We start from the raw sequence: 14248 nt of genomic DNA on the forward strand, positions 1-14248 counted from the left end.
ATATCCTCGTAACTCTATGATAAAAAATTTCTCACAGAATGCGGTTAAAACGACGATACGCATATATTATTTAATTATTATAAGGTATACAAATGTTTAAATATAACAATTTTGTGTACACTGAGGTGCTAAACAACTTGGTTGCGGACAACAATCTGGACCTCTTCGATACCACTTGTTTGTCTAGAAAATAAATTAACAAAGATAAGGAGGTATTTGTACTCATAATGTTTAAATGTGTACTTACACCATGCAACATATATGTTCTACCAGGTATCTTGTAAGCTAAATCGGATGCAACGTTATTAAAAGTGGACACGAGTACGATATCTCCTACTGAATTGTAAGTTATTAAGGGTCTATTTTCAGGAAATGTCCATGCAGGCTTACATCCCTCGGGACTTGGTTTGACGTGCCACGCTTCAGGATCATATTTACGATTATATTGTACATACATCATAGGTTTCGTAGTACGCCTTTAATATATTAAAAACCTATAGAATTTCTTGAAAGAAATTAATTACTTACAAACTAGATTTTACTTACAAACAATCCATCTTAGCAAATAAACATTTCAAGCGTCTAAGTTCTTGACCACTGTTACAAGTTCTGTTAGAAAAACCCCAATTTCCGATAGCTTCCGCAACTCCTTCGCCATTACCACTGGAATATTCTTGGAAACAAGTCATTTTTAGAAAATATTAGTATTTGTAATTATTATGGGAAATATATTTTTCAATACAAAGAATTTAGAATTTGAAAAGAATAAAAATCCAGCGTATTACATTGAATTTGGGATTTGTAGTATACAATTTATATATAAACAAACGACAAGCGACAATCGTATGTCATTATGAAATATAATAATAACGATTCAAAACTGATATGATTATAAACAAAATAAAAAATGAAAAATATCTAATGTTTTAAGATTAATCTTAGAAGCAAGGATTTGTATTTAAAAATTGGCGCGCTTAAAAAGGAATATGGCGTCAGGAGCATTATTTCGATAGTTTGGTGGAATGTAATACAATTCGATTGTTGTATTAGAAATCCGGCTAAAGGTTTTCCTTTTATTTAAATTTCTTTTAGATTTCAATTAAAATGAATTTAATTACATAGTCGGCTTAAGTCCTAACAAATAACGATCGAATATATTCGCGGGTTAATGTATTTTTCCAAAAAGATCGAAATAACGATAAAAATCGAATAACGATAAATTTCTTTTTATTTCAGTCTAGTTGGTAATAGTCGTGCAATAGGAGTAGAATTTTAAGTTGCTAATATTGATATGCCGATTGACGTTTGTAAGGTGCCAGAAATAGTTAAAAGAAGAGTAAAGAAAACGAGGGAGAAATATTTGTTTTAGGGAGAATGTCAGATTCAATGGTAGATGAAAGGTAATAACATAATATCGAATTCATTAAAAAGTAGGTAATATTATAATACATTTGATCGTTACGTCTTTTAGAGTGACTGATGAAATCGAAGCCTTAAAAGCTATTTTATTAGACGACGAACTGAGCATAAAAGAAAATGACAGGTAAGATTTAGTTTGTATTTACTTTTATTATGTAAAATATTCATTTTTTGTATATGAAATATTCAATTTTTTTGACAAAAAAATCTAAGATTTATCCTTTCAATTGCAAGAGACAATTTCAATAAAAGCATATAAGGTTTAATGATATTTCATTATATCATTTCATTATAAATGATTGTATTTATAGAGGAGAGCCAGAGTATATCGAAACTATATTATTCCCCTCGACTGGAGAAGACTCACAATCTCAATATGTCTGCGTTACCCTTGTCGTACAATTACCTTATGGGTATCCAGATATATCTCCCAATATTAGCTTAAGAAATCCCAGAGGATTGGATGAAGATACAGTAAGGTTAATGCAATCCGATGCTGAAGCTAAATGTAAAGATTTTATTGGACAGCCAGTAATGTTTGAGTTAATTGAGGTATAACGTAAATGTTTGATCGTAAACTCTTCTTATATCTTATAGGAATGATTGTGTTAATCGTCTAACTAATATTCTTATAATAATACCAGTTGATTAGGGAACATCTTACGAGAAGCAACTTACCTACAGATCAATGCGCTGTTTGCTTATATGGCTTTAGAGAAGGCGATGAATTTACAAAAACAGAGTGCTATCATTACTTTCATTCTCATTGCTTAGCGGCACATGTTGCAGCAGCTGAACGTTATTACAGAGAAGAACAAGAGAAATTACCGCAATGGCAACAAGATACTACTAACAAATTTCAGGTATATCATTATTTCAGATTGTAACATTTCATCTATGGTTTCATATAATACTTCCTAAGGGGCTTGTAAACATTGATACTTTTTATTTAGGCTATTTGTCCTGTTTGCCGGGAATCTATACATTGCGACGTGGAAAGTTTATGGTCGGCTCCACCTCCTATTGATGTGGAAGCAGCCACAGACTTTTCAGTTACCGCTGAATTAAAAGAGCTTCAAAAGCAAATGGCAGCATTATATTTGAGACAACAACAAAGAGGTGGTATCATTGATTTAGAAGCCGAAGGGGAAAAAATGTTGCTAAGAACTGAAGACGATACTGCTGTTTCCACTGAGAGATTCAATCCACCTAGCACTAGCTTAAACACATATGCTAATCAATCTATTCAATCTGTCACTCAAGTGGTAAATCAGTTCATTTTTACCATTATTCCTTAATGTCGAATTTCATTCTAGACATTAGATACTTGATGTCTTTTTTATAGCAATCTTCGAACAATACGCAAAACCAACCGCGACAATTCCATCACAATCATCACGGACATAATAATCATGGACATAATAATCACGGACATCGTAACCGAGGTAGAGGACGTGCCCATTATCGACGCCAATTTGATAAAATGAGGCATACCGAAACTACTCCCAGATGACAATGGGCTCGAGATCAAATATTAACTGCCTGGTCATTTACTTTGCTGAGCGTATTTAATACAGTTAGCATTATCATATTCATAAATGTAATATATCGTAATTATCTAACTTTAAATCATCTTCGTGTGATAAAATTATAGGTGTTATTGTTCAGCAATATTCCCATTGCACCGGCATATAAGATGGGATGTGTTGAAAGTTCTAAGGACTGTCTACATAGACTGAAGCCATGGTGCTCTTTAAACTGCAAGTGTACAGATTTTTTCATTCAGTTTCTATATTTTTACATTCCTGCAATAATACCACCTGTGGAAACATTTTTCGTCGATAGAACCACGTTAAAGATATTTTAACGGTGCTTTATAATTAGAAATTATCTTTAAAGTAGCAGATATATTAGTATCCTGCGCATATTTCTTAATGTAGCATTTCAAAGTGGTTCTCAATTCGTAATCCAATATGTTTAACTATACTCATTTAATATCTCTTATAAAATGCATAAGTAAGAAACACATTCTGCATATTCTTATAGAATTTTCTTATTAAAAAAATACAAATGTCTCATCAATTAAAATTATTTAACTTATGTTATGTCAAAATCAACGTGCTTTTTTTAAGCTTTCTAACTTTGTATTTAGATTATTATTTTTCTATGCAGGATAAAGGCATTGTCTATTGTAGATATTCCTTCAACATATATAAATTGAACAAAAATTGTTAATAGTTTTAATCTCTTCCACATGAATGTGATAATTACGAAAGGGTAATAGTAGGCTAAAAATGAAATCTTCAAGTAATATCTATTAAAATAATTAATTTACGATTGGAAAAGACATTATAATGATGTTCACTCTTCTATCAGTAATATTATCATTTTTCTTCACGAAATAATTTATTACATGATGATGATTGTTATATTTTTTATGTTAGTTTAAATATTACATTTCAGAAATACTGATAATTATCAAATTAATAATTGGCGATGTCAAATTGTGGACATAATCTCTATTGATTATAAGTATAACGAGTTTTTACTCGATAGAAAGAAGAACTATTGAAGAAATATCCTTTTTGCCTAATATTTTGTCTAACATTTTGCCTAGCCTATCCGCTCGTTAAGTCTATACAATATTAACATATGGGTGAGTGATAGACACAATACTTAATTTAATTGTTTCATTTTAATTTTAACGAACGAAAGATAAGACAACAAATTTTAAACTTTCATCTAATAACATAATAATCTTTCTATCTATTTTATTACTGTCCCCGTAATTTAATTATTTTTCTTCGCAGCGTTGAGTTTGAAAAGCTTTTTTTTTTAATTAAGTAAATGCGTTAACGCGTTCTTGTGTACTGAGCAGCATAATATTAACAAAAAATATCCAATACTTGGAAATATAATTCTATAGCAAAATTTGTTGAAAGATAGTCGAAATAAAATGTTGCTTGTGAGACAATGTTTCTCAAATCCTGGATTTGTGGCTTATGCAGCCGTTGTTCCTACGTATGTAATATAATGATACAGTATAATTATATTTGCCAACTATTTCAATTTGTAAGCACCAAAGACTGCCGAGTTTAGAAAAGAAAATCAATTGATTTGATATACAGGGTGTTGCAGATAAAATCAACGAATTTATCGATTGTGTTTGGAAGATTTTGATCAAATGTCTATATAAACATGGATTCAAATTATTTATCAGGAAATAAAGAATTTTAGAACCATGTCTATATAAACATTTTTTTTTATCATGTAATCTAAATTCTTCAATATAATTCTTCGGTTTAGAACGTTTCTTTTCTGGACCACTTTGAGATCTGTTTAAAATATGGAATTTTACTTTTCATTTTTTAGTATATTTTATTTTCTACTACAATTATCTGTGATATTTTGTAAATGTGGATATTAGAACCCGAATTTTGGCATATAATAGACATGATACATATATCATTAGCTTTACTTTTATAGTTTCGTTAGAATTATTATTGGTAAATTCTAACTCTCTATTTTTATTATTTAATACATTTTAAGATTATTTAAATAAGTTACAGAATAATAAATTAAAACGTCTCATTAATGATATTATGCATTAAGCAATAAATAAGTAAACACTTTTAATAAATATTGAGTTAGAATTGCCAAAATCCGGATTCTTGTTACTATATTTAGTTTTTATTGTAATAGTACGGTAAATATAAATATTTCATACGAAGGATTAGAAATTGAGAACTGATTATATACACGATGTTTTATATGTGTGGCATTATATAGAATCATACTTAATGTTTAATTTTATTAATATTAATTTTATCATTTCAAATAATAAATTACATAACATTAGTATATTAAACGATGTAAACAATTACTTGCATTCTCTTATATAACAGTTCGCACAATTTAATGATATTTCGTTGATGCGTTAGTGCTACTTTATATGAAAATGTGAACATCTGTGTTTAAACATATGCATTTAATTAAATACGTATAGTCGCAAGCATATAATATGCATTTCTAAATTGATAGTTGCATGAACATATCGGTAATTTTTCTAGTCATGCAGCCAAAATAATTTCAATAAAATCTATGTAAAAATAGTATATATTAAAGTCAGTACATATAAATATATATATAGAGAGAGAGAGAGTACAAAAGGAGACATTATATTCTTATTTCTTGCTTTTCTCATCTATTCAATTATAGGAATGAAATTATTTAATTTCACTCGAGTGGATATTCAATACTAATTAACACGTTTACGGATTATTTTTATTTTATCCAAAAGTTAGGTCGGCGTTAAATGTAAGCGTTAAATATAGTCGTGCCTATTCCTTAATTATGAAAACATTTTTAATCAAATTTATCGAGCGTACAATGCTAACTTATATAATCGATTTTATCTATATGCTAATGTAGTTAGAATTAAAATTGATCGAATGACAGAATTTACAAATGACATAAAAGCGAATAAGATAATTCTCTAAAATATTACGTTTATGCTCCTATGCTATATACCGTGCCATAAGTATTGCTACATTTTATAACATGATTAAGTTTAATTAGTTACACGCGCGTCTGAGCATATTTGTAGTAACGTCCAAATTTGTTAAAGTTATATTTTACAAACATTTCGATAATATTTGTATATATAATTATTGCATGTATAACTAGTAATTATGTATATGTATAGAACTTATAAAAAACGACGATAATATAAATATAAACGGTGTTTGTAGCATGCTTTTGGTTAACTTTGATGCAATAATTACTATATTGAAAGTTCCATGATTTAAAATGACTGTATTAATATAGCGACTTATACGGAACTGTAACCCTGTATATCATTATATATATTAGCTTCTTATAAATCTTTTTTTATAAAGTTTTTAATTGTAGTCAAAATGATAGAAGATGCTATTTAAAGATTAAACTATAGTTTATAAGTAAATTATTGCAATATTATATGCATTCTATAATTAGAACATTTGTCTTTTAATTTGTTTCATAAATATGGAAATGGAATAAATTATTTCTTTTTCCATTCGTATTATATATATATAATATTGTATTACGATAATTATTATTTACACAATGTATAATGTTTTGTCTTAATAAAATGTCGCCGCAAATTGTATTCAAATGGATAAAAATATTAATATTCCCATAACAATTGATATTCAAAGAGACAAAACAAAACTTAGTTAGCTTTTTCTTAAACAAACAAAACATCTTCTTTCAATTCGACAAGTTTGGCCCCCCAAAAACATTTAAATTTATTACAAAATTATGAAGTAGAAAATTAACAAATTTGTAATTCGTCCAATTTAAGAGAAAATTATCAGTATGTCTGAAATAGAAACTATTAATGCTGCCGATGTTATTTGCGGTTTAAAAGCTGCAGTAAAAGCCTTAGAATGGTTAGTTTGTTATAACTTATACCGTTATTATTTTCTACCGTATATAAATATGTAATAATTATTTGTCTTAAGTTTTTTAAAAAGTATTTCAATATATTGATCATATAGCAAGCACAAAATGCAATTATTAAAGCAAAAAGCAGAAGAACCGCCATTATACATGATGATACCTGTTGAAGAAGTAGTTTTCAAGGATAAAAGTGAAGGTCCTTATAAAAAAAAACAAATTAAACGTACAGTTAGTAGTTTAAAAAGCGATTGCAGAAAAACATCAGTTCGTAGAAAGAAACCTGCAAGTATTTTCATTAACAACATCGACACAATTGTCATTTATATTTAAATACAATGAAATATATATCTATTTCAGAGACTAACAGATTTGAAGTTCCCGGAAATGCGTGCTGGAGTTTTATATTCAAAATGTATGTGCTTGCATAGAAATGGATTACAGGACGCGTGTCCACTAACTCAATGTCAAGGCCAACCACAGTGTCTCGTAAAACCATGGCCAATTTGTCCACCTGGAAAATTTGTTAGATCTCGTTATCCAAAACAATATCCAGGACAGAATCCAACGATACTCGAATCTGATGTTAAGAAAGATTAAACGTTTCATAAGAATACAAAGTATCATAATAAATATAATCAGCATGAAAAAAAGTACAATGCATTATCTAGGCATCAAATTTTCAATGATGATATAACATTGTCATTATTGTTTCATTAAAGTTAATATGTATATATAACGAATCGCGGTAATAAAAATACTTATCAAATTATTTGATCTAACAAGGATTATGAATTTTGAATGTCTTATTAGAATTCGCGGGCTTGTTTTGAACGATATCAGGTACGAATGAAGAGGGCACTGAGGTAACAATACTTACCTTAAAAATCTTTCTATATTATGACGCTTTGTTCAATTTGTATTCCCTGCTATCGTCGAAAAAAGGTAGTTTTTTTTTCCACAACTTGATTAATTCATATTTTGAAACATAGACTCGGTGCTTTCATTTCTATTTTGTCAAAGAGTGAACGTGTTTTATTTTGAACGAACTTACAAAATCATACATTATTTTATTTTATTTTATTTTTTCTTTTTCTTTTTTTTTTTATTATCTAATGTCTAATTTTTATTTTTCATTCCTTTTACATACATATGTTTTTCTTTATTTTCAGGATATATAAATAGACACTACTTAAATAACATATGGACATTATCGTCGTCGGTTATTAAACGTGATAAGGCATGAGATATCTTGCGCGGTCTACAATTTGATAACAGGACAATCATTCTTCATGTTTTCGCGTTCATTATATTATATTTGGTCAAAGTAATTAAATACATGAGTGTAATTACTTAGATAAATATCAGGTATTTATTATATATATATATATTTATTACTTTTTAATAATACATTAAAATAATCCTATGTAATTTCATTTGATTTTTCTTTTCATTCACATGTAATTGTAAGATATATTTCTTTGTTCAATTTGATATATATTTTTCTAATAGTTGTTGGATAGTAATAATAAATATGTTTTTTTCTTTTTGTATTTTTTAATCGATAATAATCTCTTTCTCGCAGCATGGTTAATTTGAGATATTGAAAAGAAACAGGATTATAAATTTATTCAACAAATTAGAACGAGTTTGACGCATACAAATGATATTATGTATCTTTCAATTATTTATGGGGTAACATAAAAGTGACAAGGAAAGATAACCAATTCAGTATTCAGTAGAATAAAAGGTGGGTATATTGAATCTCTAACAAATGAATAATTATGTTAATTATTTCGAATATAGTGTTACTTTTTTTTAGTTTGTAACAGATTCTAAGAAATGTCCAGACCAAGTATTAAATATCAAATTGTTAAGAAAGATGATACTTCGTATTACTTGTCATCACAAAGTACACAAGATTATCCAAATGTACCTAAAAAGGAGCCTTGCATAGGAGCCTTACAAACAACTTTAATCATTTCTATTTATTTCGTTTTATCTATAGGCCTAACTTTTTATCAGAAATGGTTATTCAAGTCATACGTAAGTAATGTTATTTTTTTTTTTTAAACGATCATGTTGCTTAAAACCATGATGAATATTTGAGGAGCAAGAAAATAATGATTACTTACTTTCCCTTTTTCATTTCTTTGAATGACAATAACTTTAGGGCTTTAATTTTCCTCTGGTAGCAGTAATCTGTCATTTGGTTGTCAAATTTCTACTGTCCGCGTTAATACGTTGCATTAGATTATGCTGTAAAGGACCGCAATATCATGTAAAACTTACATGGCAAAATATAATATGTTCCCTAGCACCACCAGGCATAGCTAGCGGATTTGATGTTGCACTATCAAATTGGTCGATCGCATTAATTACCATATCTTTGTGAGTATAAATAGATTTTTAATGAACCTTTAAGATCTACAAAATGTATTCTTCTATTAAATGTACAAAATTTTAGATATACTATGACAAAATCCAGTACCATAGTTTTTATACTCGGATTTTCTCTTATATTTAAACTTGAGAAAAAGGTAAGAAATTATTAATCGTTATAATGTGTTAATAAACACGACTCTTAGATATAAGAATATTAAAAGAAAATTAATATATTTGACTAACATAAATGTGGAGTAAAACAAATTATTAGAGCATTTGTTTCAGTCGTGGTCTCTAATTGCTATAGTAGCAACAATATCAGGAGGTTTATTCATGTTTACTTATAAATCTACTCAGTTCCACGTACTCGGTTTTACGTTATGCCTTTTGGCATCGTTTCAAGCGGCCTCAGATGGACCATGGCTCAAGTCATAATGCAAAGATCTAAATTGGGTCTAAGAAATCCAATTGATATGATTTATTATATGCAACCATGGATGTTGGTACCTGTAATACCTATTACATTATGGTTTGAGGGTAATGAAAAAACATATTCTATAATTATTATATATATTGTACTAATATATTTGAATTTTGAATTTGCTAAGTAAGACGCAAACATTTCATTATGCATTTCATTTCAGGTCCAGAAATGTACAGTAATCTTAAGAACATTAATTGGAACGATTCTGAACCAATTATGTTAACTGTAGCTGCAGTCAATTCTGGAGCTATTTTAGCATTTGTTATGGAAATAACAGAGTTTTTACTTGTCACGTATACTTCTAGTCTAACACTTTCTGTTACCGGAATATTTAAAGTATGTTTGAAATATTTAATTTAACTTTTAATCGCCCCATGATTTTTTCTTCTTCATCTTTTTGATTATTTATTGTCATATTTTACATTGCAGGAGATTTGCATATTGATATTAGCTTTCGAATGGAAAGGTGATCATATAAGCGGCCTAAATTTCGTAGGTTTATTATTATGCCTCGGCGGTATAATACTTCACGTTATTCAAAAAGTATTATTGAATAGAAGTAAAGTGATTGAAAGTTTAGAGCTAAGTGATAGTTCATTAACGAGTAACAGCTCTAAAAAGGAAGATGGGATCGATGCAAATTTACCTTTATTAACGCAAAAATCTAGTTCCTTAATTAATTTATTAACTACAGATTTTACTTCGGACGAAGAAGATGATATTAAAACGAAAGAAAATTCTTCTCAAGTATTAACTAATATTTTACAACGCAGAGAATGAATGTGAATAAACACGAATCAGATTTAATTTTTCACTTCCGTGGATTTGAATAATTAACGATTGACAAAACAAATTTCAATAACGCAAGAAAAAACTTGAACCGATGGATATTACGTATCATTATTAAAAAATTACAAATAATATATAAAAAAAAGAGAAAAACAAAAGCTTAAGATAAGCCAAATACGATAATATAATTTTTAATCATTTCTGCTTTTCATCCAAATTAATATTGCATTAATAAAAATTGCACTAAAACATTCCGTCAAATTATTTATTTATAGATAGCGCAAAAAAGTGTTAAGAAGGTTTTTATTTCACAGTATATAGTAGAATATAATTAATCTGTGAAAAGATGGATATTTATATCATGAGAAACGAGTCGCTGTCAAAGCATACAATGTAAATTATCAATAAATGACTATTTATAAATATAAAAAGATTTATTTAACTAATTGATGTGTTTTTTATTCAAATAGTAAGTGGTGGAATGTTAATGATACGATAATTGATATAAAGCATCGTATCTATTTTGACATAGTCGTAAACTCTAATTATTTCCTATATTATATATTTTTATAATACATGGTATGTATGCATTCGATAAATTTTAAGTATACACATCTAGAAAAATATATGTCTATATCGATTAAAAATAAATATTAACATTATTATGTTGCAATGATACGCATTCGCATTAACATTAATGTATCTTCAATTTCATTTACATATTTCTATGAGTTATTTTTTTTCTTTCAGTATTGTACAATAAATTGAACATTCAATAATGCTCAAATTCTGATACAGTCTGCTCAAGAGAGTGAAATTAATTGTCAGTTTCAGAACAATCTTGTTGGTTGGATATTAGGTGAAATTAAATTGGTGGCTTCTGGGGCGCTGCAATTAAATTAATAAATAATATAATATCAAAGTGACAGAGTATTAAATCATTAAAAAATTCAAAATCAGTAAGTTAAAAGTATTAATATTACTAACCATCCGGTAACATTTTCTGCAGCATCACAGGCATCAATAAGCTCATTAAATGCATTTCCTTCTCCACAGTTTAACAAACGTGGATGTCCATTAACACATATATAATAATGCTGACAATCGTGAACACTACGATAAAATCTTATTTCACCCTTCAAATATGAATTTTCTTTAACTTCGGGACATCGAAAGCCGAGGAAAGCTATAAGAATTAATCAAGGAATAATCAAACACATTGATCCCACCAGCAACATATTGAAATAATATACTGTAAATTTTCACCAACCTTCGGCATCACAATCTGGCACTTGATCAGGCCAATCGCATCGATATGATTCTGGATTAAAAGCCAATCCTTCGGGACAATCAAAAATGTATCCCCTACCATCGGCACAATTCATAAATTGTCCACAATTTGTGTGATCACCAACTTTGAAGTATCCATATTGATGTGGACAATCCTCGGTCGGTTGTGCAGGCTCTGTTATAACATTTTATTTTATATATAACATATCTTCAATATTTTTTATTTTTTCATTTAATTAAATAATATTATATCAATGCGAGATAATGATTATAATATTGTAATATCATTTTCAGGTATATATATAATAATAATAATGCTCACGTCTGTTTGGTCTACTTTCGCAATCAACGTCGATGGGATATCCACAAGGATAATTGAATCGTGCATCGGGATTGAAAACTAAACCTTCCGGGCAAAGTTTCTCTTCTGGAACACCGTCGATACATTCGATGTATGCATCGCATTGAGAATTAACCGGGAAACGTCCGTTCTTTTCTGGACACGATCCTTGTGAGACTTGTCTAGTCGATAGTGGTACCAGATGATTCGGTTGTTGAGTTTTTGACTGTGTTCGATACTGATTGACGCCTGCATAACAACGAACAAATAAACCAAAATAATGAAATAAAGGGAAATTATGTTTCCGAAGTTTCTCGACATTTCGAAATGAAGAATCGATCGGAAATATAGAATCGATTGGTAGTATTTTGACGAAGCAACATATTATATCGTACATTTGATGTATCATACGTTGCAGGTAAGGTGAGGCTGCCTGTCGTACGATTTATTACAAATCTGATACCGATCTTCTTCGGGTATTATATTATAACGTATTATATTCAGGTGTGTGTACGTTTTTTAACGCACGACCGACCTTCATACGTTCAAAGAATTTCGATAGTTCGCATTACGCTTGACCTCCGCGAGAAGCCTGCATTCATTAGCATTACATGCATATCGTTTACGCAATATCTCGCCTTACTCTTGCTTTTTCAAAGATATTACGAAATGTCAAAGGCGAGATTTTATCCGGTGAAATCTTCAGGCTTCGTCGCGTAGTAAAAATTGTTTCGTCGGGTTAAAACATTTTCATCATTATTGTTTTTGCATAACAAATGAACATACTTCTTTTTTTTTTTTTAATAACTATTTAATCAATTTTACACTGAGAGATTAATAAGTTTTATCAAATCTAACTTTACTTACATTTTTTATTCGTCTAATTATAAGAAATAAATTACATTAAAATATAATTGGTACGAAAAAGTATAAAAAAAAGAAAAAAAGAAGAAAAAATATATAATGATGAAGTCATTGAAATACCAAGCTATAGTTCATCCCCATTAGTTTTACGTTATATAGCAAAATCGTTTAGATCTTCCGATAGATCTTCCATGATTTATCGCGCATGAATCTTTCACTTTCTCGAATACGTCGTAATAAAATGTACTCACATAGTGCGACGGCAAAAAAGCCGTAGGCGATGAGCAAATGGATGATCGGATACGTGGCGGCCATTGGAGCTTCTTCGAAACACGCGAACTTTCCTTAACGATTACCAAAGAACGACTATGAATTCTCTCGTCTTCATCTCGGCCTTTTATCATCTTTACCGGTCCTCGAAAGTAAACAGGAGAGAGAACGAGATTCCTTCTCTCGTTTTATTTTTCTTTCGTCGATACTATTTCATTCTACGTATGTTCGAAAACATTTTTATAATTTCCTGATTACACAATAACTCTATTCGATGAACTAGCTAAAATTATCGAAATATTTGCAAATATTTTTATTTCGTATTTTCATATATTCGTATATGATTTTTTGTTTTTTTACCATCAAACGTATGTTATACCTGATATACAAGGAAAACATATTAGGTATAATAACAAATATTCTTATAATAACAAGTTTGTGAAATGAAATGAAATAAATATATATGATAACGCAGGAGCAAAAAAAATAAGACGTATTAGGTAAAAATTAGGTAGAAGAAAAAAATAGATTTATAATACTAATTTAAAAAACACATATGATGTATTTCGTAAGATATGATAGAAACTACGCAATACTAAAATTTCCTTCAAACTTCGAGAACTTTTATATGCCTTGGAGTATTAAAAAGAGCCTTGACATTTGTTAACTTTCACGCGTTGTTCTGGAAGCATGCTCAAAAGCGAAATATCATTCAACTAATAATAATAGTTTACTTAGAAACTTAAATGGATGTTAATATACTTATAATTAGTCTAATTAAATATAATTAATGATATATTTATTGTATCTCATTGGTACCATTCAATTTTTGTTTATTGCAAAAACAAAAAAAGTTTAGGAATTTTTAATACGTAAGAATAATCGATGAATGAATTTCCTGAATAATCGATTTTTATTTTTAATCCTTATCAATATTAAACAACGCAGTTATGTATGTGGATGCGCGC

The 14248-nt window shown here is 28.8% G+C and overlaps 5 protein-coding genes across 6 annotated transcripts; 3 read left to right on the top strand and 2 right to left on the bottom strand.

Moving 5' to 3' along the window:
- Positions 1-96: 96 nt before the first annotated feature.
- LOC122525745 lies at positions 97-689 on the bottom strand. The gene is made up of 3 exons (XM_043648672.1): positions 547-689; positions 248-476; positions 97-183 (listed from the first exon to the last, which is right to left on the bottom strand). The coding sequence occupies exons 1-3, from the start codon at positions 687-689 to the stop codon at positions 97-99; spliced, it is 459 nt and encodes a 152-aa protein (XP_043504607.1).
- A 379-nt stretch (positions 690-1068) lies between these two features.
- Positions 1069-4012, top strand: LOC122525827 (E3 ubiquitin-protein ligase RNF25). 2 transcript variants are annotated; one of them, XR_006305890.1, is made up of 7 exons: positions 1069-1400; positions 1472-1543; positions 1731-1971; positions 2064-2282; positions 2373-2684; positions 2765-2995; positions 3074-4012. XR_006305890.1 is itself a non-coding variant. In XM_043648821.1 (6 exons), the coding sequence occupies exons 1-6, from the start codon at positions 1375-1377 to the stop codon at positions 2930-2932; spliced, it is 1038 nt and encodes a 345-aa protein (XP_043504756.1). In that variant the 5' UTR covers positions 1069-1374; the 3' UTR covers positions 2933-4012. The 2 variants fall into 2 exon arrangements, 1 of the variants encoding a protein (XP_043504756.1); XM_043648821.1 differs by having other exon boundaries at positions 2765-4012.
- Positions 4013-4191: 179 nt separating this feature from the next.
- Positions 4192-7502, top strand: LOC122525828. Its single transcript, XM_043648822.1, has 3 exons — positions 4192-6851; positions 6960-7143; positions 7219-7502. The coding sequence occupies exons 1-3, from the start codon at positions 6778-6780 to the stop codon at positions 7456-7458; spliced, it is 498 nt and encodes a 165-aa protein (XP_043504757.1). The 5' UTR covers positions 4192-6777; the 3' UTR covers positions 7459-7502.
- Positions 7503-7709: 207 nt separating this feature from the next.
- On the top strand, positions 7710-10962 carry LOC122525347 (solute carrier family 35 member C2). The gene is given in 10 exon segments (XM_043648075.1): positions 7710-7803; positions 8031-8226; positions 8444-8608; positions 8681-8904; positions 9032-9249; positions 9326-9398; positions 9529-9640; positions 9643-9780; positions 9888-10063; positions 10157-10962. Coding segments are annotated over 7 exon segments (1272 nt in total). The 5' UTR covers positions 7710-7803; positions 8031-8226; positions 8444-8608; positions 8681-8700; the 3' UTR covers positions 10508-10962.
- Positions 10963-11037: 75 nt separating this feature from the next.
- LOC122525348 (protein obstructor-E-like) lies at positions 11038-13742 on the bottom strand. Its single transcript, XM_043648076.1, has 5 exons — positions 13262-13742; positions 12129-12395; positions 11787-11981; positions 11504-11702; positions 11038-11404 (listed from the first exon to the last, which is right to left on the bottom strand). The coding sequence occupies exons 1-5, from the start codon at positions 13323-13325 to the stop codon at positions 11347-11349; spliced, it is 783 nt and encodes a 260-aa protein (XP_043504011.1). The 5' UTR covers positions 13326-13742; the 3' UTR covers positions 11038-11346.
- Between the last annotated feature and the right edge of the window lie 506 nt (positions 13743-14248).

This window comes from Polistes fuscatus, unplaced genomic scaffold (assembly GCF_010416935.1).
Source record: "Polistes fuscatus isolate 324 unplaced genomic scaffold, CU_Pfus_HIC Scaffold9, whole genome shotgun sequence".
NCBI lineage: Eukaryota > Metazoa > Arthropoda > Insecta > Hymenoptera > Vespidae > Polistes > Polistes fuscatus.